The sequence below is a fragment of the Astyanax mexicanus genome, chromosome 6 (genome assembly GCF_023375975.1).
Source record: "Astyanax mexicanus isolate ESR-SI-001 chromosome 6, AstMex3_surface, whole genome shotgun sequence".
In the NCBI taxonomy this organism is placed as follows: domain Eukaryota; kingdom Metazoa; phylum Chordata; class Actinopteri; order Characiformes; family Acestrorhamphidae; genus Astyanax; species Astyanax mexicanus.
Genome location: NC_064413.1, coordinates 42,061,176 through 42,088,845, shown reverse-complemented (window position 1 = coordinate 42,088,845; position 27,670 = coordinate 42,061,176). Strand labels below are relative to the sequence as shown.

At 40.9% G+C, this 27,670-nt stretch overlaps 1 protein-coding gene across 1 annotated transcript in view; it reads left to right on the top strand.

Annotated features, from left to right (window-relative positions):
• The window catches only part of LOC103038730 (DENN domain-containing protein 4B), a 54,599-nt gene that overhangs the window by 14,193 nt on the left and 12,736 nt on the right, over positions 1-27,670 (top strand). Inside the window, exons 2-17 of the mRNA XM_022673594.2 lie at positions 7,765-8,076; positions 8,744-8,996; positions 10,024-10,093; positions 10,385-10,554; positions 12,246-12,487; positions 12,654-12,720; positions 13,135-13,193; positions 14,319-14,463; positions 16,461-16,636; positions 16,886-16,986; positions 17,104-17,319; positions 19,148-19,293; positions 19,407-19,540; positions 19,657-19,771; positions 21,294-21,500; positions 21,793-21,921. Of these exons, the coding sequence (XP_022529315.2) occupies positions 7,784-8,076; positions 8,744-8,996; positions 10,024-10,093; positions 10,385-10,554; positions 12,246-12,487; positions 12,654-12,720; positions 13,135-13,193; positions 14,319-14,463; positions 16,461-16,636; positions 16,886-16,986; positions 17,104-17,319; positions 19,148-19,293; positions 19,407-19,540; positions 19,657-19,771; positions 21,294-21,500; positions 21,793-21,921 (2,523 nt within the window). The 5' untranslated portion in view covers positions 7,765-7,783. The remainder of the gene's footprint in view (positions 1-7,764; positions 8,077-8,743; positions 8,997-10,023; positions 10,094-10,384; positions 10,555-12,245; positions 12,488-12,653; positions 12,721-13,134; positions 13,194-14,318; positions 14,464-16,460; positions 16,637-16,885; positions 16,987-17,103; positions 17,320-19,147; positions 19,294-19,406; positions 19,541-19,656; positions 19,772-21,293; positions 21,501-21,792; positions 21,922-27,670) is intronic.

Below are 27,670 nucleotides of genomic sequence, written 5' to 3'. Positions count from 1 at the left end.
AAATGTTAGTTTTTGTGTAAATGTGGGAAATATTAATATGAACACTGCTGTGATGATGATTTATGATACAGAGCTTGAGATTGTTTACACATGGCATGAACATGTTTTATATGTCAAATAGGGCTGGGGCGACGCGTCGACATAATCGACGTCATCGATTACAAAAATACATCGATTTGCATAACGTGCGTCGGCGCGTCGTAAACATGGCGGCGCCTGTGGAGAGCATTAGAGGTTAGATCGGGCCCAAAAATTCCAACTGGCTGTTTTCGGGCTGTTTTAATGAGCGAAATATGATCAGAATTATGTTCATTAACACGGTAACATAGAAGCATAGAACTATTATTTAATTAAAATGATTTTTAAGAACAGCTAAACACAGTTCTGCAAGTCAAACGCGGAGGAGTTCACGTGCGAGAGACACAGAGAGAGAGACACAGAGAGAGAGACACAGAGAGAGAGACACAGAGAGAGAGACACAGAGAGAGAGACACAGAGAGAGAGAGAGAGCTACTCACAGGTGAAGGTTCTCTTTGATCTCCTCGTGCTCATATTCTAGTCCCATTCATAATTCTGCAGCTCCCTCAGTGTTTTCTGCCGTATTTTGCGGCTAGCGCGAGCGCTTACAACTGACACCGCGGACCGCGAGGTGCCGCCGCGTTTGTGCCGAATCCGACTCTCTGCTGAATCTGACTCCCGCTTCGCGGACAGAATCGGCACCACACCCCCGCTGTAGAACTGCGGTAGTGAAAACAGCGCTTATAAATAAATTAGTTTAGTTTCACTTTCAGTTTTCGTTTTTTTTTTTTTTAAATAAAAATATAATTAAAAAACAGACGCCTACATCTCGGACTATTTTCTGGAGCCCGGGTCGGATTTACGGGCGGGCCTCGGGTCATGTCGAGTTCGGGCAGAGAATCTAAGCTCTAGAGAGCTTGGACTCCGGAGAGCAATCTCCAGCTACAAAAAAACGCCAGCGGGCATCTAAAGTTTGGGAGCATTTCACGCAAAAGGGCAACAATGTGGTCCTCTGCCATACGTGCAAAAGGAGCACTTGAAGCGCAAACATCCAGGAGCACTATGTCAACAGGGTCACACAGTAAGTTACCGTTTACATCAGGGTCTCCGCGGGTGTCCTTAAAAAGACTTAAGGCTGTCAAGCAAAGGTTTTAAACCTGCCACAGGCAGAAATTATACATTTTTGGTTTATATTTGTGCATGGCATTTCGCAGTTTCCAGAAACAGTAGCATTATTCATAAGTTCAGGTGTTTAGCTAAGCTAGCTGCCTTAAGTTATTTTAGCTAGCGCCGTCGGCGCTGCGGTGTCACACCGTTTTCTGTCACCGTCGGAATTTTGTGACCAGTGCTCACGGTTATGAGCGTTCATTGGCAAAACGGAAGCTTTCTATACCTACACCTTACCCTCAGCCCTAAACTGAACCGTTTTGGCCAGTCGGGGTAAACATTAGAAACGAACACGTTTCGAATCGGCCAGTGCACCGGTCTGCTGAGAACTACTTGCCAGTGGTCACAAAATCTAGCGGTCACAGAAAACAGTGCAACACACGGTTGTGGTGTATGGGAGCTTATCCATTTTTAGCGTTATAGATCTAAACAACGTGCTGTACATGTAAGTGATTATAAGTGTGGGGTTTGGTTTAGTAGGCTTGTGTTGTTGTTGTTGTTGTTGTTGTTGTTATTATATATAAATATAGTAATTTATCGTTTGTTTTAAAACGTAAAATAATTATTTAAATATGTTTCTCAATGAATAGATTAGTCGACTAATCGAAAAAAATAATCGTTAGAATAATCGTTTAAAAAATAATCGTTAGGGACAGCCCTAATGTCAAATCATTCATGCACACCATTTGCTACATATGTACCAGAGGGAAATTTTGTCTGTCCATTAACATTAATTTACAGAGTCCATTATTAATATTGTGATGTTACATATTTTTCACCTCTGGTAAAAAGTTGTTAAACATTCTGTCACAATTTATAATGTGTCTCTAATAACCTTGTAGTACCTGAAGTGCAGTACATGAAGTAACATTGTAACTACTGGAAAAGTACACATTGTTACATATCTAGTTATTTAGTAATTGCTTGTGTCAGCATTAATTTTGACTTTGTAATAGAATGTGGTGAATGTACTTTTTGATGTATCATAGTGAGTGTGAATTTTCATTAGTAATAGTGTGTTTGTGTGTATGCGTGTGTTTGATTAGCTGAGTATAAACTTCCGTTTCTCCAACAGCTGTTGTCTGGTATGGAATTAAAACTGTGATTGTTTTTGAATAACAAAAATGATCAATGAGATTTTATTATAGGACGATAGAGTAATATTTTCTGCTATGTATAACTGACACTGATACATGTGTAATTACATAACCTGTACAACAGTAGTTAATCTGTAACAATGTGTACTTCACCAGTAGTTGCACTGTTACATGGATGGTTACTGTGTAACTACAAAGTTACTAAAGACACTTATATTAGGTTGGAATTAAAAAACCCTGTTTATGTCACTGTATATTGCAGAAAAAAATTATTGCAATGTCAGTTTTAGTTTGTATGCCACCTATAAACTTTAAGCTGTAAGGTATTTAATTTGCATCGTGTTGTTGGAATTATACTAGGACTAAGACTGTTTCTGTAAGACTGTTTTCCTAGCTAGACATAAACGATTATATAGAAATTCTGTCAAAGTTTTCCCACTGATCCCACTGACTTTTACGTCTTTAAAAATCTTATTTAAACTCATCAAATCATGGTGAATTCTTAGGTTGATATGCCTCTGTTGTTGTTTGTGCATGTGTGTGAGTGTTACACCCCTACAGCATGTGCATAATTTCCGTTCAACTTCCTGTAACCGACGGTTTCTCACCTAGAAGAGTGTTACAGCTTTGAGGAACGCTAGAGAATGGAAAATGATTCACACATTCCTGTAACAGCTCCATCAGAAAATCTAAAGGATTCTTTAAACCGCATGGGAATGCGGTATGGAGTGTTGCCGGCTGTGATCGATCATCTACTGGTAAATAAGCAGTGAGCACACGCACACATCCTTGAAGGGAGCAGGGGGAGCGTTGATGTAGGTAGTTATACTGGCAGAACGCAGCAAACAGCAAGACACCACAGCAGCAGCAGCATGTGTATGAGTCTATTTCACACTGTAATACCACATGCAGCCTGCTGAGAGAAGGGGCTGGTTTAAAATATATAAACAGTGGCTTTGCCTGCTGAATACCTGCAAATTTGCATGATTTCGTATTACACAATAATCAGATTTCAGTCCGACTAACCAGAGACTGATCCAAGTGTGAGTGCATGTGGTTAAAATCTGATCAGGATGCGATTCCGGATACTATGCACATGAAGTGACTAGATACAAACAGGCTGCAGAACCTCTTTAAAACCAGTGTTAAAATTCCTCTTTATGTCAGTAAGATTTTATGTAAATTTTTAATCCAAAGCATACAGTTAGTTATCAGCCAGTAATTTAGATGATTCCGCGTGCAGGTCACATTGTGTTTTGTGAGTTCCAGCACAATGCTGTGGTCCTTTGTTCAATTGATGGCAAAACAGACCTTATGGGTGCAGAACACCTGTGAAGCCAGTGTTAAAACTTTTTAAATATTATTGTTTGTAATATAAAAGATTTTCTCCGCATTAAATTATTATTTTTTTCCCCATTTTCTCCCCAATTGACACAGCCAATTACCCAACCCATTCATTAGGACTTCCGGTATCACTAGTGATTTCCAAACACACCAGGAGGGTGAAGACTAAACACATGCCTCCCCCGATACATGTGAATTCAGATTCCGCCTCTTTTCGAACTGCTGCTGATGCAGCATTGCTGAATGTCCAGCGCCATCTACGTACCTAGAGAGAGCAAGGCTAATTGTGCTCTCTCAGGGCTCTGGTAGCCCGATGGCAAGCTACATGAACAGGATTTGAACCAGCGCTTTAGCCTGCTGGAACACTCAAAGCCACTTATTTGTAATATTATTTTTGCTGCTGCTGTTGTGCGTGTCATAATATAATCATACAAATAGTGAAAATTCATACTGGTCGATCATTTTTTTTTAACTCACCACTCAACGCAAAATACTGGGTTTATGATTCAATATAATAATTTTTGCAACAAATTTTGAATAAAGAAAAGTGATTCATGGTGCTGTGCAGATGTCTGATGGTTTGTGGAGTTTATTGTTGTCATATTGTTTCATAAGATCAGTGAGTTATTTAAAGCTTTTGACTGCTAATCGATGTGACCGTGACTGTTTTAGAGTGGCAGGTCTTCTGTTGAATTAAATATAATTTTAATGAAATGCTTCATTATTGAACATTATGATGTTTTTGCACTGGTGTATCAAGATGATTTGACTTGATTTGACATTTTCCACCCTCTGTAATATGCAGCATTTATATCAGATTAGATGAGATTTGGGATTGGGCTAGGGGCTGCGGTTGTGGTGAATTATAGGGTGTAAGATAAGCATGAGTGTACTGTGCCATACCACAGACAGTCTGTGAATAGAACTAGCCTAGACTGTATGTGATTCAGCAACATGCCTCAGGAGATCTGTTCTGCATGCTGACTTGAATTTCTATAGAAAGGAAAGGAATAGCTTCAGCAGGCAGCAATTACAGATGTTCAAGTTCCCTTCACTTACCATTTAGGATAACATTTTGGCTTGACAGAATATTTTTGTAGATTATAGTGGTGCTTGCATGACCAGTAATATTTTCTGGTTGTCTAGGTTGTCAAATTTAATACTGCACAGGATCTTACTTTACACTTTGCATATTTAAAAATGATCTCGCAGTCAACAAAAGTACTTTCTACTCACTGTCCTCATGAATCCATTGTGCAAGATGGACATAGACATAATCCATTAACATGTGCATAGAGGTTCATCCTTGCTTTCAAATGTTTGCTTTTAGAACACTGTACTCTCTCTCTCTCTCTCTCTCTCTCTCTCTCGCTACAATGGGTGTTATCAGTTAGCACTAGATGCTTTAATTTGAGAAAATTAGGCATTAAATAGATATTTTTGACACACCTAGCATAGTTTTACACATTGTGGATCTGTAGATTTGGATCAATCTCTTTTGAAGTAATTTCAGACTACCACCGTGTTTTGCAGAAAAATGAAGATGGACATAAAAATATAACATAAAAATGGAAAGAAAGGCCTAATTTGAGCCCCATTTTAAGATACTGTAATACCAGGATTGGATTCTGGATGAATATACACTAAAACTATACTCCTACTATATCTGTAGGTGCAGGATGTACCTTGGTTAAGGTGCAGCAGGGAGAATGGAAATAAATAGTTGGTTGACTTTCCAGCCTAACTAATAGTTTTAGCTATTGTTTACATTTGAACTGATACTGGTACTGGTAGTGGGGAATTCCCAATGATACTTTACTTTACTTTCACTGTAATAACTAAAATGTAATTTCAGTTTTACAAAATAAGTTCAGAAAGTGTCAGAGGAAAGTCCCTTTCTATTTCTTTTTTTTTTTTAAAGGTCAAGCTTTTTGATTGGCCTAATATGTGGTGATCTAATCAAGTCATATTCTAACAAACATGTTAGAAATACTGAACGTCAGTTAAATAAGTGGAAAAGAAGTAAATGTTTTGTATGTTTTGTTGTAAATGGATGAACCAGAGTTCAAATGAAACAGTGGATTATACAGCTCTGGAAAAAAAAAGGCGGCCACCTAAGAAAGATGTATGATCACAAGCCATCAAACCAGGCTAAACTGCTTGAATTTTTACACCAGGAATGGCGTAAAGTTATCCAAAAGCAGTGTGTAAGACTGGAGGAGAACATGCCAAGATGCATGGAAACTGTGAATAAAAGCCAGCGTTAATCCACCAAGGATTTCTGTATGTATTGAGCAAAGCAAAACTGAAATGATATTTATTTTCCATTTTTTACTTAAATTTTATTCATCCATGCACAGTTCAAGTTTAAAGGCTGTAGACATGCTGCTAACATTACCATCAGCTGTTGCAGGTGCTTGGCTTTCAGATGCTTTAAACTATTAGGTGTTTGCTCAGGTTAGAAGTTTTCCTATAGCCAGCTTTGCATTTGGCATTACACCTGTTGCAGAGAGTGATCCAGCACAGTTTAGACTGTCTTTGAACTACTGTTACTGTAAAGCTGTTTGCTGTTAAACTCTCACTAAATGTGGTCTAGTCTAGTAGTTTAGTTAAGCTGAGTGCTTGGTGTAACATACAGTACACCTACAGTGCGACTCAACTGACCAGGTCAGTTCTGATGACAGAATTTGTAGAAATGGAAGAAAATGGTGTGCAGTTGCAGAGAGAGTGGGTACAAAACAGGATACATGCTGGAACCAAAGGAAGACTGCAGGATGAACTTTAGGCCAATCGGCAGCCATCAATCAGAGAGAGAGAGAGACAGAACGAGAGAGAGATAGGGGAAGAGAGAGAGGATGGGAGGAGAGTAATAAGACTGAGAAAGAGCTGACAATTTTTCATACCGTTCCTGCACACACGCATACACACACACACACACGCATGCTGTGAGAGGATTATGTAATAGGGTTTTACTGGTACAATGACACAACAGCAGCACTATTTTTACTCATTGCTTTAATTACACATTGATTTTGTTAGAAAGTGAAAATGCTGGAACTCAAACGGTGAATATTATAGACTACAGTGAGTATGTTTCTTTCTCTTTTTTTCTGTGATAGATGTTACCCTCTTAGTTATTTGTTAAATATTTTTTTGTTTCAAATTTTATAATTTACACTTTGCATATTTAAACTTGAAATAGAAGTGATGGAAATGTGTAGATTAAAAAGTGATCTTCTTTGGTGCAGCCCACATAAATACTTGCTACTCACTGTCCTCATGGATTCATTGTGCAAGATGTCAGTATATATGTCCAGAGAGTGAGACACCACAATCTTTCATCCCTGTGGAAATATTGCTTTTAGAGCTCTGTGTTGCAGGATGATTCTATTTCACACAGTACTGTTGGATGGGATTGTGTAGCTTGGCTCAAAATGGTAATTTATATCTCTGAACCCGCTCCATAAACAGCTGAAGGTACTTGAATATACTGACAAGCAAATTTGTGATTTGTTGAAAAGACTGCGATGCTTGTCAGCATGTTCTCACTCATTAGAACTAACCAGGTGTTACCGGTTGATTTGATTTGAGTTGATTTCATAATTTTTGTAGTAATTTCAGGCTACCACAGTATTTGCAGAAAACACTGGGGCTAGTGATTGTCCAGTTCGAATAGTCTATGCAACCCATACTTTTACACAGCATGTACTTCCACATGCATATTTGTGGGAACTCTGTTGTCGTACTGGGAGGGAGCACACCTATATTTATACTTGTTACAGAAAGTTTATTTCAGTCTTCTCTTTCTCCTGAACTGGTTACATGTTGGCTTGGATAAACTGCTCAAATACTTTTCTCAGTTTAACATTTTGTTGTCTTATAAAATGTGACTTTTTTGCATTATGTATGTTACTTTGTGTGTGCCAAGCTGTGCCTTTATGATGCAGCTCTATGATTGAAGCTTGTTTCAGCATCTTTTTTCCAGAAGTTGCTCATTATGTGATTTATTCGGTCTAAATATTGGCAGAACAGAAAAGTAAGCTTGGGACCGAAAGGTGACCAATGGGGTAAAATGGGGTTGTGGGTGATTGCACCAGATTTTAACCTCACTTTCGCTTTCTCTCTTTCTCTCTCTCAGTGGTGGGTAGGTAGGCGGTATGACTGAGGAGAGATGTCCTCAGTTGGTGGACTATTTCGTGGTGGCGGGGTTGGCGGGTGAATCGGCTCCAGATGAGGAGTGTCAGCAGAGAGGCGGGCGCGCCGTGGAGCCCGTCACGGACCTGGCCGTCATCGCCCGCAGCCTCGGCGAGGAGGTGCCCGAAGGCTTCACGTGCATCGAGAAGACGCAAGGCGGCCACCCGGCCGAACTCAGCGCCGGCCTCATCAACAACCCACACATGTTCCTGTGCTACAGGAGAGGCCATGACAAACCGCCCATATTAGAGCTGGGGTACGGTATTAGGCTCTTTTTTTTTTCTTTTTTTCTCTCAACTCAAATGCCACATTGTTTTTTTTTTAATACAGTTCTTTTCAGTGTGTTGCTGATTGGTTACTCTGGTAGTATACACAGCTCTGGAAAAAATTAAGACCACCTCAGTTTTTGAATCAGTTTCTCTGATTTTGCTCTTTATAGGTTTATGTTTGAGTAAAATCAACATTGTTGTTTTATTCTATAAACTATGGACAACATTTCTCCCAAATTCCAAATTGTCATTTACAGCATTTATTTGCAGAAAATGAGAAATGGCTGAAATAATAAAAAAGATGCAATAATGCAAAGAAAAGAAAAGTTCATACTCAGAAAGTTTTGAAGTTCAGAAATTAATATTTGGGGGAATAACCCTGGTTTTTAATCACAGTTTTCATGCATCTTGGCATGTTCTCCTCCACCAGTCTTACACACTGCTTTTGGATAACTTTATGCCACTCCTGGTGCAAAAATTCAAGCAGTTTAGCTTGGTTTGATGGCTTGTGATCATCCATCTTCCTCTTAATTATATTTCAGAGGTTTTCAATTTGGTAAAAAAATTATAATATAATAATCATTTTTAGGTGGTCTCTTATTTTTTCCAGAGCTGTAAATAAATGCATTTATATTATGCTCTTGTTCTGTGTAGAGTTCTGTATGAGGGTAAAGAGCCAGTGAAGCCCGGCTGGCATGTGATGGAAACAACACCGTACAGCCGCTCAGCCAGCCTGAGTTCAGGAGGACCCGCCACCCACCGGACCTTCCTAATGTATCGCCGGGCCCCAGACTCACAGGCCCTTAATACACTGGGAGTCACAGACATCTCTCTGCTGATGCCCAGCAAGGGTGAGGTGGCTCCACACACCTTCTGCCGAGTGGACAAGAACCTCAACACTGGCATGGTACTGCTCTCATACTGCTCACACTCACTCAGTCACTGTCTCACTATCTTGTCTTTACAGTCTGATTCTCTTTCTTGGGACTATCTAAAATGTTTGCATTAGAAATGTCCCCGATCTGATTATGTTGATTGGATTTTCAAAGGATCAGAATCAGGTGGAAAAGGTATCAAATTTCCGATGAGTCGGTGTACTGTTCACTCAGCCTGAGAGGCAGTGAGCTGTGGCCGTGCGATATATTGTCTGTTATTGAGTAGATGAACACGGACACTAATCCAGTAAGCTACCTATTGAGCCATCTACTACTCATCCACCACACTTCATTTTCATCCAAAACTCTACCAGCAATTTTTAAAAAAATCATGATTTGAGTATGGTGGCAGTTAATACAATATTTCTTTATGCGACTAAAACCACTATTATAAATAGAATTTAATTTTGCCAGTCTAAGTCCTCTTTTCTAATTTACATTTAAATACCCATTATTAAAAGTTTAAGAGCTGTAAGATCACAGTGCACTGTTTGATATTTGCACTGGTGATTTGAATGTTTTTTTTTTTTATGTAAATAAAATACATTGTACAGGCTAGTACAATATAATACATTCACAAACATAGTATTGTACTAAAATAAGATCATTTTAATAATAAGTCAAATTAATAATAATAAAAAAAACTTTTTTTTTTTTTTAAGTCCATTGCCAAAGTATTGGATCGCGATATCAGCGGTATCAGCAGATATCAAAATCTGTTGACTCTGATTTTTACTAAAATTATTATTATTTTTTTTTTATTTTTCTAAGCCTTTCTTGCTGTTTCTGTTTTTCTCCCTTTATTTATCGTTTTCTGCAAATGTAAATTTCTTCATAAAAAGTTATCTAAACCTCTTCCTGATTTTACTTTGTATGTGGTTTTCACTTTCACATGAGTTTTGATGTCTTCATCACAAAAACAAAGTGTGTGTGTCTGTGTGTGTGTGTGTGTGTGTGTGTGCGTGTGTGCGTGCGTGCACGTGTGTGTGTGTTTTTCAGTGGGGCCCGGCGCTCTACCTCTGCTATAAGCGCGCTGTAGCTAAAGCCAACGCCCTGGTGTATGAGGCAGGTGAGTGTAACTTCCTCTTCCTGTGTTTACTGTGGTCATGGATTTAACCCAACCACACATGAGCTTAATGAGTCACTATCAGTTGCAGGTGTTCAGAACAAGAAAAAAGAGGGAAATGAGAGGATATTACAGACCTAATAAGGAACGGTGTGAAAGGGGTTTTCTTTCTGTGACCTGTACTTTCTGAGGAAGTTTTCTGAGGTCCCTTGACCTCTTTTTTGGCAGATGTTCACAGCTGATAGCATGTTAGTGCACGGAAGCTTTGTTGAGCTGTGTGATTTGGACTTTCAGGTTTGATCAGCCGCTACCCTGAGGAGGACCTGGAGTCGTTTCCTCTGCCGGACTCAGTTCCAGTCTTCTGTCTGCCTATGGGTGTCACCGTAGAGAGCTGGCCACTCAACACCAAGTACCAGCTGCCTGTCTTCTCCACTTTTGTTCTCACTAGTGCTTCTGGAGACAAGGTCAGCCTGCACAAGCAGCTTCCTTTTTCTTACTTTACATTACATTTCATCCTACATAAGAGTTTAAAGAGGAGAGAAAAGGGTTTTCACCATTTGACCTGTCCCATAATCAATAAAAATATATATATATCTTTAGCATAGATGAATACTGCTCATTGAGTCTATATTTACAACCCCAACATTTACACACTCAAAGCCCACTAAGGAAATCTTTTGACACCTAAAAGCTGTGATTTGGTAAAACCATAGACTGTATATATGAGTGGAAAGTACATCAAACTGAAAGTATAGGCAAAGGCACCATCTCCCCTTATCCACACCCCTTTGAATACTACCAAAACTTTAATAAAATATGTTTTTGTAGAAAAACATGAGGTAGGATTTTAATAAAGGGATTTTGCAGATTTGACAGAACACAACTGGCAAAGTATATTGAATCTTTCTGCTCTGTTTAATTGAATTGGGTTCAGTTAAAGTTGTACTACAACCAGCCATCAGAGGGTGTAAGGGATGATTTGGCTTTACTTTTCAATCGCTCTCTTTTATACAGCACGACAAGAATTTGTTTACAGTGCTAAAAACAAAGCTTTGTGTCATGCTATGCAGCTTTTTTGTGAGTTGCTGCAGATTGCCAGCCAACCACAGCAGAGTCCCACGCAGTTTACTACTACTACAGCAGAATTATACTATTTAAATGCATTATACGGCACCTGTAACAACAAAAGTGCTCTATAATACCTTTTTATCATTAGACTCTTCTTCCTGTATGACATCATTTTACTACCAATAATACCAATAACCAGGAGCACAATTTGTGCAGCACTCACAGGTTAATGGCAGTGTAGATGATCACACTGAATGAGAGCACAGAAGCACACAGGAGAAATGCTCTCATATTTGCACTAAAAAAAAAGAGATTTATCTGAGAGTGTTCAGAATTTCTTTTAAGAGCAAAGTTAAAGGAAGCTAGAACATGGAAAATTTGAGTGAGCACATACAGTACAGGCAAAGGTTTGGACATACCCTCTCATGTAATGTTTTTTTTTTTTTTCATTTCTTATTAAATGTATTACATAAAAAATACATTTTTTAAATTGATTAATATTTTAAATAGATTAATACTAAAGACAAAAACAATTAATGAACACATGGTGTGAAGTAAACAAGAAAGTGTTCTCCACAATCTCCTGACCTAAACCCAAATAAGATTTGTTTTTAGCCACTGTGGAAATACCAAAATTGGGCAGCTCTGTCCCCAAAGCTAAATGTGCTACTCGGAAGAGTCTAAAACATATTCTGGTTTGTTTAACACATTTTGTTAACATGATAATTCAACATGTTTTCCTGTATAGATTTAATATAGTCTTCAATATTAAATATACAATGTAAAAAAAAAATCATAAAAAGAAAGAAAACTTTTAACTGGTATTGTATATATTTTAAAGTCTAGGAGTGGTCCATTAACTGTACTCTTATATTTAAATAAGTGCATTCGATTTTTGCCTGTGAAATAATAACATGTTGAAGATAATTTTATTCATAAGTAAATTATATATTGTTGCTTTTTTCATAATCAATGTCATTTCCTTGCAGCTCTGATTTAATAGTTACTGCAGTTGTTTGACGTGCCCTCGTCTGATCTGCTGTGCTGTAATTAGATCTGATCTTCTTCCTCTCTTGCTCTGTCTCAGGTGTATGGAGCTGCTATCCAGTTCTATGAGGCATACCCGCGGGAGGCTCTGTCTGAGAGGCAGCGGGTGCGGCTGGGCTTGGTCAGCGTGGTGGACCGCCGGCCTATCACTAACCGCACAGTGCAGGTGAAGAAGAGCGTGTGTGTGCTTTCTCACTGGCCTTTCTTCACCGTCTTCCAGAAGTTCCTCACCTTCGTCTATCGGTACTCCATCTCTGGACCTCACGTGCTGCCTATTGAAAAGTGAGTAAGACTTTTAGACTAAATAGACCATACTGCTAAATTATTAAAAGTAATTAGAAGCAGGCTGTGCATAAATCATAACACACCCTTTCGTTTCTCACCAGCTGAGCTTTGTGCCTGTAAGAGCTATTGTCTGATATTAACTTACATTGCTCTCTTTTTACAGGCATATCTCCAGCTTTATGCACAACGTGCCCTTTCCCTCCCCTCAGCGGCCACGCATACTGGTGCAGGTAAAACCAGTACACTCCATCACTTACTCTGGATCATGTACAGACTTACAGAGCTGTGAATATGTGCATATACCACTAATTACCCCACTTCCTCCACAGGCATTTGATGGTATCACTGCCTAAAGGCCATAAAGACAAGTTCAAGGGTAAAAGAGGGTTCTATGAGGGCTGCACTCTGATATAATCATTAGCTCACAAATGATCCTGTTGCATTTGGCTCTAATTCTCCAAATCATTTCTCATTTCCTTTAGTTTAACTGAAATGATGAATAAAATTTTGGCTCCTTTAATTTGTGAGTAGATCATCGATTAAAGCCTGGTGAAGGGTGATAATTTGATTGGGATCAGCGGATGAGTTATTGATGCTATCTAATCCCGACTGGCTGTGTTTTCAATGTTTTGATCTTTCTGCAGCTCTCTCCGTACGACAACCTCCTGCTGTGCCAGCCTGTTTCCTCGCCCTTACCCCTGAGGTAAACCTGGCTCTACTGCCTGCAGCACTTTCAGCTGACATGTCTGTGCTTCATATTCAGAATGAAAAAAATCTAGCTGTGCCATCTGGCTGAGAATTTGTTGACTGACAAGTCCCATGACTGGTAATTTGCTGGTCTGAACTGAGAATTGGATGGATCACTAAATGCAGTTGACTGTGAAGTAAATTGATGGACTGGACTTGACTGGACTGGTGACAGAAATTTCACTAAAGAAGAATAGTTAAGAATTTATAGTGTAAATTAGGCCTTTTACTAGGGACGTCCCTATTTAAAAAATAAAATATAAACAAACCATATACATGCTTTTCATTTAGATATGCATCTTTTCTTAAGTAAAAGAACTAAAAAATCAAAGTTCAAAATATCATGATTCTTTTTTAAATGCTGGTAGTTCTGTTTTTTGTTAGTAAGACAGTATTAATAGTGCAGTGTGGTTTAGGTCTTGCAGGCTAGATTTAAACTCGACTTTTTTACTGTACTATAATACCTATATTATAATATAGTGAAGTTGTTAAATTTGAATATTTAATGTATTAACAGAGTGGAAATAAATATCAGTGTAGACATCAGTAATCCAAATCTTTTCCCACCCGATTCCGATCCTGAAAGTTATGTGATCGTCCCTGATATCAGATCATGCGATCAGATCAGGGCCATTCCTACCCATCACAATAATTACTGTATCAATTTGTTGCACAATCTATTTGCAAGACCTTAATCATTTTTAAAGGCTTTTTATCGTCCATCATAAATTAATTGAGCACATTTTTTTTTCGTTTAAGATATTTCAACAGCTTTGTATATTGCATTGTCTGTATATTCTAAAAAGAGTGTAATGGCATCAATTGGGCCATTATATGATCATTACCTTATATCATATCAGTAATAACAATCATTTCTGGGCCTGTATATTAAAAAAAAATATATATTAGTGTAGTATGTTAGTATATAATATACTATATTAGTATGATAGTATGATATGATAGTAGTAATAGTTGTATCAGGATTGAGCAGTAGCTGTCTCAGCCCTAGTGAATGCATGTTTAAAGGTTTGAGCAATGTTACTGTGGGTTAACTTTCTCTCTGTCTGTGGTCTGTCTGCAGTGGTGCCAGTTTTGTGAAGTTGCTCCAGAATCTGGGGGCGGAGAACGCCTGCACTCTCCTGCTGGCCGTGCTCACCGAACACAAGCTGCTGCTGCACTCCCTGAGGCCGGACGTGCTCACCTCAGTCAGCGAGGCCCTGGTGTCGGTCAGCACACTTTCCCACACTATTTCCTTTTTATTTATTTTTAGATGTTAAAATATTGATGTATTAATATATTGCAATATTGAATTTTGCTAACATGTACTGGCAAAGTATTTTTCTTTAATAGTTTTCATGCACAAATTTGTGTCAGAAAAATACTGTCTCACTGTTCAAATCTCACTGTTCTGATTGCATAACAAGCAAAAATGAATGTTTCTTTTACTTAGATTTAATGAATATTATTGTGGATGTTTATGCTTTGACAGTTCACTTAATATGTGACTAAAAACATATTGACATATTGTTTTGATTACAGTATACTAGTATGCAGTACACTAATCCCAATATATAACCCCTAACCCCTTTATCATGATATTGTTTTGATCATGATATCAATTGTATCACCAGGTTCTTCCCAATAAACAGGCCTCTTATTCATGTATGTGCCAGCATAATAACTACTGAACTATGTGTGGGTGTAGCACAAGCATTTTAAAAGTGGATACCCAATAGACACATTTGGCTACATGTGAGAAAAGCAGCTCTTTGCAGTTTTAGTATCAAATCAAATACAAACTTTTTCATTCCCTCTGTTTTTTTCCCCACATTCACCATTAGATCTTGCAGATTTCAAATAAGATTAATATGATCATGGTACTTTAAATGCAGTTGGACTTGGTCATATTACTGTTACTTTAAAAAAATATATTCTATAAAGGGTTATTTGCGCACTGCTCAATTTGGTTTGATGACACACTGCAACAAATATACACCTGCTTTTTAAAATTGGAGAAAAAACACATCCACACAAAGCAGCTGTCTTCAGTTGCTGTGAGGTTGCAAATGGAGCTGAATATGTAATCAACCAGTCACCCACTATTTCCAGATTGATTTGCATGCGAGAGAAGCACGTTTTGCAGTTTGTCATGCACACGGCCTGTTCACGTTAATGCTGCACCAGCTGCCCACACTTCAGCTACTGCTATCTGCATTTGACCAGCTGCCCAGTGCCCTCCAATTCCAATAAAGTTTATTTTTTTTATAAGTTTGTTTTGTATGTTAGTAAGAACAACTGACCATAGGAGGATGGATCCTCCCCATTGTGAGTCATGGATCTTTCCAGGGTTTCTTTCTCTAGCTCTGAAAGATTGGTGTTTTCCCTGTCACTAGGACCTCTCTGTCTTACTCACCAGGGTTTTTTTATATTTTATGTGTTGATGAGCTTTCCTGGATCTGTCTGCAAAGTTGGTTTGCAACAACATCAGTTGTTAATAAAAGGACCGTACAAAACAATTTTATCAATTTGCAGCTAAAACTGCAGCAAGTACATTCGGCTGTTTTAGGTGTGTTACAAAATGTTCTTTTTTGAATATGTGTATTTTTTGCTAGATGTCAGTACTAATCAGAAGTGCAGAGTAAAGAATTTTACTGTATTCATTATTTTTCAGACCCTATAAATAAACATTATAAAAAACTCTATCCAGATAAATATCGCCATTCCGATATAGTGAGTTTGATTATGGTTTGATCAGTATAAATATATATATATCATTCCCACACACTAATGGGGTATACTAAAAATTATTCATTTTCAATGGGCATATATGCAACTAAAACAAGGAGTCTAGTGCATTCCAAATTATTTTTCTTAATATCATTATGGCTTTTAGAAAAATGTGTTTTGGGGAGTGGAGCCGTGCACTATACACTACTGTGTGTGGCCTAAGCTTTTATACTTAATGGCATTTTTCCCCACATTACTTTTATAGTTTTAAGAAATTTGGAAACCAGTAATTTTACACTTTTACTACACTTAAGTTGAAACTTCAACTACTACAGAAATATTTTTAAGATTAGTATCTCTACTAATATCTGAATGTCAATACTTTTGACACCTTTGATATTAATAATGAGTTCTGTTAATGCTAGTACTGTTAGATTGGTCTTATTAAATTTTTCTGTTTCTTTACCTCTTTGTTGCTCTTTTATCTCTCTTTCAGATGACATTTCCGCTGCGCTGGCCCTGTCCTTACATCCCGTTGTGTCCTCTGCGGCTGGCGGATGTGCTCTGTGCCCCCATGCCCTTCATTGTGGGTGTTCACTCCAGCTACTTTGACCTGTATGATCCCCCCTCGGATGTGGTGTGTGTGGACCTTGACACCAACACCATTTTCCAGTAAGTTCTGCTGCCTGTTGTTGCCCTGGCAACTAATGACACAAACAGCTCATTGTGCTCATTGATGCTGCAGGTGTCTGGTGCTGAGTGCAGCACAGTGACACAGCAGACAAAGCCAAATTAGAACCACTGAGGTTTTATGTGTAATGAATGAATTAGTGAATGATTTAAATGAACATCAGGTCAGTATAGCAATCGGGGCGTCTTTCACACATAATAATAATATAACATCAATATGACTGCCTTCAGATCAGAAGATAAGAAGCCCTTGTCTTGGAGATCTCTGCCCAGGAAACATGGGAAAATCCTATTCAGTTCCCTCATCAGTCTGCACAAGACCCTGGAGAAAAGTGAGTGTCAGCATTTATAAAAAAAAGACATAATGATGTGTGAGTGATTACACCAGAAAGGATAGTTTCTCATTCATCCTTTCTTTCTTCACTCCCTCTTTTGTTCTTTTCCCACAGTCTGTACTCCTGGTCAGGAGGAGGCCACTCTGGAGTTCTTGCTGACCGATTATGATTTGATCTATGGGCGTCAGAAGCAGCTGGAGCTGGAGATCCAGGAGGCCTTCTTGCGCTTCATGAGCTGTCTGCTTAGAGGCTATCGCTCCTTCCTCCTGCCCATCACCCAGGCTCCTTCGGACCGAACCACTGACTGCAGCTCACTCTTTAACCTACAGGGTGAGCTCCTCATAGTAGCACCTCCTCTCTCTGTATTCTGACTGCTAAAGCAGTAGGTCCTTACATTATTAGCCTTTTTTTTTTAGCATGCTTTTGTCTGAAAAGGCTTACATTGAATTGTGATACACAAACAGGGGATTGTAGCAAATGTGGTACTACACCAATTCTACATGATGAGTCACTTTTTGGTTCTTTTTCATATCTGAATGTGTCTAAAGACATCTAAATTAACTCACAAATAAACCAAATCCACCAAAGTTAGCCTCAGCCCAGTGTTGTCACAGCCCAGTGGATACTGCATTTTTTTAAATAACACACTACAGTACCAGTCAAAGGTTTCACACCTTCTCATTCAGTGTTTTCCTTTGTTTCTTTATTTAATTTATTTAATTTTAAATTAAAGACATGAAAACAATTAAGGCACACAGAGTCATGTGATCTAAACTCAGCCGAGATGGTGAATTGGGATGGGCTGGAGCTTCACAGCGTGAAGGAAAAGCAGCAAATTTTGTTCTATTGAACCTCCAGAAACTCCTTACGATGCTGATAAATCTATTCCAGGTGACACAGAGATTAAAATACCAAGAGTGTGCAGATATGTCCTCAAATATAAATGTGTTACTTAAAATAATATAAAGTATAATATACACTGGTTTGTTTCATACTAATAACTAATTCCACATGTGTTCATGTATAGCTTTAATGTCTTTAGTATTAAACTTCCAATGTAAAAAAAAGTCATAAAAGAAAGAAAAAGAGTTGAATGAGATGTGCTCAAACTAGTACTATATATTAAATACATAGAGTATAATAATATACATTGAAATCATTTTTTTATCATATTTTTTGCAAACAAATCATTCCATGTATACATATTTGTTTCCAATAGCAAATTAGTATTTGCTATATGATAAACATGAACTCCACTATCTAAAATCCAGTGTTATCCAGGTGGAGTCTGAGTTGTTAAGGAGTTGTGGTGTGAACAGACAGAGATCCGTTCAGTGCAAAAGAGGACCAGAAAGAGAACTGAGTCCTCTTGTATTGTAAACTCAGAAACCACTGAGGTCAGTGGTAGTTGTTGCACTTTCAGGTTCACTTTACCTGAACTGTGTTCACTTAATTTAAAACGAACCATATGTGTAAAACCTCTGACATTCTGTAGTTTTGCACTGTAGCAGTTAGTTTGTAGATGTTTGTAAATGTCACATTGGACACTTTAAGTGTCTTAAACTGAAATTTAAAATGTATGTAAAAATATATGATAATCTAGACTCTTTTTCTAAACACCTTTTATTTTTTAATGTTTGTGATTATACTGGAAAAAAAAGTTTTTTTTTTTTTTTTTTTTTAAATTCATCATATATCATTTGATTGGCTCATCATAGGAGCGTCTGAGAGATTTCAGCATAACGACGGTGTGTCGTCTGTGTCTTTGGTGCATCAAGGGTTGTTTTTACCTTGCATGCTCTCCGCATTTTTGCACGTTTCATGCAAAGTATCAAAAACTATATACACTAAATTATTTTTAGACCTTACGATATCAATCAATCAATCAATCAATCAACCTTTATTTAAACTCAGAGTACATTGATGGTGGCCCTCATTTACAATGCAGCTGAGCAAATACGATACTCGTTAGTATTGAGGCATTTTGGTCGGTACCTACTACATTATGTCTACTCCCACATGTTGTGGTAGCTTACTGGCAGGGGGTGGTGTTATCCACTGCGCCACACCAACCAGACCAACCAATAGGCTAAGAAACTGTTATTAGAGAAATTGATCTGCCACACTAATCTGCTGTTTTGATGTTTTTTCTCCTCAGGTTTCCTAAAGTCACGAGATCGGACGCAGCAGAAGTTCTACACGCAGCTCACCAGAACACAGATGTTCACACAGTTCATAGAAGAGTGTTCCTTCGTCAGTGACAGACACGCATGCCTGGAGTTCTTCGACGAGTGTGTTCAGAAGGTCTGGGTGATAAATTAATTCTGTTAATCAAATGTTGTGTCTTGTATTGTTCTGATAATATTTTTCCTTTTCTTTTTTTTTTAAGCATGTTTTGCTCTTCTTTCCCTTTTCAGGTGGATGTGGAGAAACCAGAGGAGGTGAGGCTAATTGATCTTGACGAGGCTCACAGTGGAGAACACACAGTGTTCATAATGCCACCAGAAGAACCTCAGGAACCTGATGGCTCAGAGTGTCCTGCTATCTACAGGTGAGCTCTTTTTATACCTACGCACAGTGCCACAGTAGTTTGTTCCAATTTGTTGTTTAGCTTTGATGTTGTGTGTGTTTACTTGTCTTTACCTGTGTGTGTTTCTATGTGTACAGCTATGAGACGTTTCCTATCCTGCAGCCTGATTTATTTGACCGGCCACAGGATCAGCTCCGCACCCCCGCCAAAGGAAGCGCCCCCAACAGCCCTGCCCCTCGTCGAACCAAACAGGTACACATCACCAATGAGAGCACTGATCTAAAGCCTTAAGCAGTCATTTTATTCACCATTACATAAAACACCGCTTTTATTCTAATAAGGGTCTTTGGCCATGACTTTCATCTAATTACATTCACATGTTGTTACTAAACACTATGATACAGAATGCATGTGTACAATTTAATTTAAGTCTTTTCTTGATGACATAAATAATGTGATTTAGGGTTGCATGATATATCGTTTAAGCATCATCATCGTGATGTGTGCATGCAAAATTGTCACATTAAAGGATGTGCGATGTCACTTAAGGCAATTAAATCAAACATGTCTTGTTGCAATGTTTTGATTCTTAACACAAGAAGTAGATACACAGCATTGTCTCTGTGTCTGTGTAGTGAAAGGCTGCTGCTGCCTGATAAGCTTATTTACTCTTATTTATCTTTTAAAAAGCCATTTAAATGCCTGATTAAAGGGTGATTACTGTTGTTTTGCTGTGTTCCTCTGGTTTTGAGGAGTGGCGCGAGACAGCACGCGGGTGGGAGCGGGACTGGTGACATCATGGACCCTGCATTGTTTAATATCGTCGAAAAATTAACATTTGCAATGTAAAATTTTGCCAATATCTCAATATATATTTTGCCAATATATGTTTTTTTGTGCAGATTGCCCTCTTTTACATTTTGCATACTTGTCAACATGTACACATTTTGTGTATTTGTGTTCTGAAGTATGCATATCGTTTGATTTTGCATTTCACTATGTAATCCCAAGTTTGTCTGTTTCGCTGGATGGTTCGCAAACAGGCTAAGCTACCTTTTGAGCCATCTGCTATTTTCATCCACACTTCATTTTCCTCCAAATGTCAAAATTCAGGCTCTATCTCTCTCTCTCTCTCTCTCTCTCTCTCTCTCTCTCTCTCCTTCTCCCTCCCTCCCTCCCTCTTTCTTTCTTTCTCTCTCTCTCTCCCTCTTTCACATCTCTCTCTCTCTCACACTTTTACTCTCACTCATACTCATAAAATTATTTCAAGGTTGGCAGGTCTGCTTTTGTAAAATTCACCAAAAAATGAATTCAGGTTAAGTTAATTTTGCGCAAACAATGTGTTATTATTATGCTATATAATACTGTAGTGTCTTACATTTCTTTTATTTCTTTCAGGTGTTCTGTAGTAAAATTTAATTACTCTAAAAATTATTAATAAATAATAGTAATAAACTCAGAATATCAAAACAAATAGCTTTATAACCATGTTTTAATATTAAAGTATATATGATTTCCTGTCTTATTAGTGCGAATAGCATCTTGTAATATCTGTCAGAGTGTTACACGTCCACTTACCGTGATTGTACACATCAGACTAAACTGCAAATCATAACCCAAAAGTCAGTGAGCTGACCCCTCACCCAGAACACTGATCTCCATGTAGTAACTTCCGCTTCCTCTTTCTCAGAAAAATTCTGTCTGAGTTTGCACTTTTCCTTTAATAATAACTGATAGAAATGGCTTGATTTCCATGTCTTTTGCTGGTTTACAGGAGATCAAGCTGGCACAGAAGCGAGCTCAGAAGTACTCCTCGGTACCAGACATGTGGTCCAAATGTCTGCTGGGTCACTGCTACGGCCTGTGGTTCATTTATCTGCCCACGTTTGTGCGAGCCGAAAGCACCAAGGTGCGCGCCCTGCACACGGCCTATGAGGTCCTCAAGCATATGGAGACACGCAAAGTGGTGCTGCCGGACGAGGTGAGACCTCGTATTTATCACCAACATTTGCTTACTTTATTATATATTATATTTCTGTAATGTAAATATTCACAGTGGGTGATTTTTTTTTATTCCAGTTCCCACCGTATCAAATGATAAGGGTAGATACAGTTCTTAAGTGAACAGATCTTCAGTGCCAAACACAATACTCTGGCTCAGCATGTCTAAAGTCTTGTGTTGCTAGGGGTATAGAGTAAGATACTGTATCTTGTGTTGGTTTTGCTTGGCCTCATGCAGTGCTTGCTGTGTGTGTGGTGTGTGTGTGTTGTAGGTGTGTTATCGGATCCTGATGCAGCTGTGTGGGCAGTATGGACAGCCTGTGCTTGCTGTCAGAGTTTTGCTAGAGATGAAGAAAGCTGGAATCACTCCTAACACCATCACATATGGATACTACAATAAGGTCTGTGCCCAAAACTGTAGAGATCTGCTCTGGACTGATTTTTGAGGCCTTCTTAGGCCTCCAACGGGCGTAAACAAAAGCCTCCACATGGCTTAACACGTGATGTAATCGCAGCGCAGACAGTCTGAAACTAATAAAAACGGTAATTAAACAAAAATAAACAGTAACTAACTGGAACTAACTAAGTGAACCCTTCGCTTTCGTGTTTGTTAATTTATTTTTAAACGCTGTTTCCACTCGAGCAGTTTTACAGTGGGCGGTGTTGTGCGAAATCCTTCTCGTAAAGCGGAGAGAGCGGTGTAGTAGCCGCGCTCATTCGCTCGCTGGGCCGGCGTGCGCCGTGGTGGAGTAGCCGCGCTCAGTCGATCGCTGGGCCAGCGTGTGCAGCGGGGAGATCGTGGTGGAGTAGCCGCGCTTAGTCGCTCGCTGGGCTGGCGTGCGCCACGGTGAGAGCATGATTGGGTAGCCGCGCTTAGTCGCTCGCTGGGCTGGCGTGCGCCACGGTGAGAGCATGGTGGAGTAGCCGCGCTAAGTCGCTCGCTGGGCCGGCGTGCGCCGCGGTGGAGTAGCCGCGCTCAGTCGCTCGCTGGGCCGGCGTGCGCCTGTAAGAAAGCGGCATGTGCCGCCAACCACCAGCAGAGGGCCTGGACACTGCGGTGGAAGAGCTGGTGGATCTGGGGCAAAAAACTCCAAGTCCCAGAATCCCCAGCGGTAATTAGTTCAGATCAGGCTCAGCTGTGAACACAGCTTAAAAACCCCAGCCAAACCTCAGTTCACCGTCACACCTTTGTAGAGGGGTGACCGGTAACAGTGGGTATTGAAGAAAAGAGATTAGAAAGAAAAGAACTCTTAAAAGAAGCCACAAAGAAAAGAAGAGATCCAAAAAGAAACAAAGGCTCACAAAAAAAAAGAGATCGTAAAAGAAGCCACAAAAAAAAAAAAAAAAATAATAATCTTAAAAGAAATAAAGGCTCACAAAAAAAAAAAAAAAAAAAAGAGATCTCAAAAGAAACAAAGGCTCACAAAAAAGAGAGATCTTAAAAGAAGCCACAAAAAGAGAGAGAAAAGATCTCCAGTTTATTTTTGAACTTTTGGTTTTCAAGAAGTCTTTCCTAAGTTTCTTAAAGTTTGATTTCATTTCCTTTGTTTGAGCCATGCCATGTGGCAGCAGATCCTTTGTTTGATTTTCCCGCCCTTTTTCTTCACTGCCACATTTAAGGCCCTCATCCAAAGCCACTGCACACACCCTACGTAGTGCAGTGGTAGCACACCCGTCTGGAGTTCCAAAGGTTGGGAGTTCAAATCCCGGTTCAAGCACTTCATCACAGATACACCAAACCAACTGCACACACTATATATATATCAAATATAATATTACCAATAAATAATAAATAAGCAAAAAAAAATAATTAAATTAACAAATAAAATAACTCTGCATTTGAGTCCACCTCCCCCCACTAAACCGTAACAGAAGGTGTGACCATTAAAATGAACCCATGCAGCTGGGAGGTGCCAGTTTACCTATTCAGACAGCAGGCGAAGGCTTTAAAACAGCTCCTCGCAGATTGGGAAACGGCAGGGTCTAACCCGGGCGGGGGAATCGGCCTTAGACCCTGTGGTATCCCCCATATCAGGACTGCATCTCTTTGTAAAATTAGCCTGGCCCCCTCAACAACATACCTCACTAACAGCCTTTATAGACTCTGGGGCTGCAGGAAGTTTCATTGACACCTCCCTTGCAGCTAGTTTGGGCCTCCCAGTCGAGCCTTTAGAGCGTCCGCTACCTGTCCTCGCTATAGACGGGAGGGTTGTAGGCTCCGGCCCTGTGACCCATCGCACCAAACCAATAATCCTTCAGGTGGGGGCCCACATGGAACAGGTGGAATTGTACCTGACTCAGGCTCCCCACCTGAAGCTGGTGCTTGGGTATCCCTGGTTAGAGCTTCACAACCCGCGTATAGACTGGTCAACCCACTCAGTCTATGCTTGGGGCCCATTTTGTCAGGGGAACTGTTTAAAGCTCAAAGCACTTCCTCGGGCAGTTCCACCAAAGGAGATGCCCATACCTCACCTAGACAGAGTTCCTAAGGAATATAGGGACCTCTGTGAGGTGTTCAGAAAAGAACAGTCCCAGGTCCTGCCCCCACACAGGCCATACGACTGTGCAATTGACCTTTTACCAGGCACAACTCCACCCAGGGGTCGATTGTTTGCACTCGCTCCTCCCGAGCGTGCTGCCATGGACACCTACATTCGTGAAGCCTTGGAGTCAGGCTTCATACGGCCTTCCTCATCACCAGCAGGGGCTGGATTCTTTTTTGTGGGGAAAAAAGATGGTGGACTTCGTCCCTGCATAGATTACAGAGGACTGAACGCCATTACTGTGAAGGACCGTTACCCCCTTCCCTTAATGCAGACGGCTTTTGAGGCACTGCAGCAGGCCTCAATTTTTACCAAATTGGACCTGCGCAGTGCCTACAACCTGGTTCGCATACGGCAGGGGGATGAATGGAAAACGGCCTTCATTACCCCAACAGGGCACTACGAGTACCGTGTAATGCCCTTTGGTCTCATGAACGCCCCCGCAGTGTTCCAACGCTTCATTAATGATGTACTGCGGGAGGCCTTGGACCAATATGCATATGTCTACCTTGACGACATATTGATTTACAGCCGGTCACTAGAGGAACACATAGGACATGTCCGACGGGTTCTCCAGTTGCTCTTGGAGAACCGTCTATTTATAAAACTCGAGAAGTCTGTGTTCCATTCAGAGACCGTATCGTTCTTGGGGTTCGTGGTATCCAAAGGCACCCTTCGCATGGATCCAGCCAAGATCAAGGCTGTCAAAGACTGGCCACGCCCTTCCACTCTTAGGCAGGTCCAGTCTTTCCTGGGGTTCGCCAACTTTTTTCGGCGTTTCGTGCGTCAATTCAGCACGGTGGCAGCACCCCTTACTGCCTTAACCCGAAAAACCCCGGGGCCCTTTCGCTGGACAGCGGAGGCTCAGAAAGCCTTTGAAGAAATCAAGGCTAGGCTAACCTCACCACCAGTTTTACAACTGCCGGACCCCAATGAACCATTTATCGTTGAGGTCGACGCTTCAGATGTAGGTGTGGGAGCGGTACTCTCCCAACGCCAAGGGCCAACAAAGAAACTACACCCCTGTGCGTTTTACTCTCACAGGCTTACCCCAGCGGAGCGCAACTATTCTATTGGAGACAGGGAGCTCCTGGCAGTGAAGTTGGCCCTGGAAGAATGGAGGCACTGGCTCGAAGGGGCCAAACATCCATTTTTGGTGTGGACAGATCACAAAAACCTGGCCTATATACAGCAGGCCAAACGATTAAACCCACGTCAGGCCCGGTGGGCTCTATTCTTTGGTCGCTTCCATTTTGTTCTGTCCTATAGGCCAGGTTCCAAAAATACCAAGCCTGATGCCCTGTCTAGATGTTGGGTCCCTCCTGGACCTGAGCCAGCCCCTGAATCAGTTGTCCCTGCCTCCAAAATAGTTGCCCCCCTCCGCTGGGGTATTGAGGAGTCCATTGCACGAGCCCTCCAACAGGAGCCTGACCCAGGAGGTGGCCCCCCTGGTCGCCAGTATGTGCCATTGGCCGTCCGCCAGCAGCTCCTGCACTGGGGACATTCCTCCTCTTTTTCTGGCCATCCCGGGGCAGTCCGAACTACGGAGTTCCTCCGAAGGCGCTTCTGGTGGCCAGGGATGGACAAAGACACTCGTGCTTTCGTGGCTTCTTGTGAGGTATGCCAAAAGAACAAGGCACCCAGGTCCCGACCGCCCGGTCTCCTACACCCATTACCGATCCCATCCCGTCCATGGTCCCATGTATCGCTGGACTTTGTGACAGGTCTTCCACCATCAAAGGGCAACACGGTTGTAATGGTGCTTGTGGACCGCTTTTCCAAGGCATGCAAGTTTGTGGCGCTGCCCAAACTCCCCTCTGCCAAGGAAACTGCGGATCTACTTCTACAACACGTGGTGAGATTACACGGCATGCCCCAGGATCTTGTGTCAGACCGGGGGCCCCAGTTCGCCAGCCGGTTTTGGAAGGCCTTTTGCAAGCTGATGGGAGCCACAGTGAGTCTCACTTCCGGTTTCCATCCGGAGTCGAATGGGCAAACCGAGCGGGTAAATCAAGACCTTGGCCAACTGCTGCGTTGCCTCACTGCAGGCAACCAGACTTCCTGGACCGACCAACTGCTCTGGGCAGAGTATGCCCACAACACCCTGTGGCATTCATCCTTGGGTATGTCACCCTTTGAATGCCAATTCGGGTTCTCCCCTCCGCTGTTTGTGGAACAGGAGAGGGAAGTGGGTGTATCCTCTGCTGAGCAGTATGTCCGTCGGTGTCGCAGGGCCTGGCAGAAGGCACGCGCCACCTTGCAGGCGACCTCAAAGGCCAGGAAACGGGTCGCAGATCGTAAAAGGAGCCGTGCCCCACAGTTTCGTGTGGGTCAACGTGTGTGGCTGTCCACCAGGGACCTTCCGCTGCGAGGAGTCTCGCATAAACTGGCACCCAAATTTGTGGGCCCCTTTAAGATCTTGCGGAGGGTAAATCCGGTCTCATATCTGTTGCAACTTCCGTCTACCATGAAAGTGCACCCGACATTCCACGTGTCCCACCTACGTCCATTTGTGTGTGGAGCCCCCTCACCTGGAACTCGACCCCCTCCCCCACGTCTTGTGGGCGGTTCTCCTGCGTTCACAGTTCGGCGTTTGCTGGACGTGCGTAAGGTCCGGGGCAGCACCCAGTATCTTGTTGACTGGGAGGGTTACGGGCCGGAGGAACGTTCGTGGGTCCCTCGGAACCGAATCCTTGACCCGGCTCTGATCCGGGATTTCCAGCGTGATCGTGCTGCTGGCTTGGGGTCGTCAGGTGCCGCCCCTAGAGGGGGGGGTACTGTAAGAAAGCGGCATGTGCCGCCAACCACCAGCAGAGGGCCTGGACACTGCGGTGGAAGAGCTGGTGGATCTGGGGCAAAAAACTCCAAGTCCCAGAATCCCCAGCGGTAATTAGTTCAGATCAGGCTCAGCTGTGAACACAGCTTAAAAACCCCAGCCAAACCTCAGTTCACCGTCACACCTTTGTAGAGGGGTGACCGGTAACAGTGGGTATTGAAGAAAAGAGATTAGAAAGAAAAGAACTCTTAAAAGAAGCCACAAAGAAAAGAAGAGATCCAAAAAGAAACAAAGGCTCACAAAAAAAAAGAGATCGTAAAAGAAGCCACAAAAAAAAAAAAAAAAATAATAATCTTAAAAGAAATAAAGGCTCACAAAAAAAAAAAAAAAAAAAAGAGATCTCAAAAGAAACAAAGGCTCACAAAAAAGAGAGATCTTAAAAGAAGCCACAAAAAGAGAGAGAAAAGATCTCCAGTTTATTTTTGAACTTTTGGTTTTCAAGAAGTCTTTCCTAAGTTTCTTAAAGTTTGATTTCATTTCCTTTGTTTGAGCCATGCCATGTGGCAGCAGATCCTTTGTTTGATTTTCCCGCCCTTTTTCTTCACTGCCACATTTAAGGCCCTCATCCAAAGCCACTGCACACACCCTACGTAGTGCAGTGGTAGCACACCCGTCTGGAGTTCCAAAGGTTGGGAGTTCAAATCCCGGTTCAAGCACTTCATCACAGATACACCAAACCAACTGCACACACTATATATATATCAAATATAATATTACCAATAAATAATAAATAAGCAAAAAAAAATAATTAAATTAACAAATAAAATAACT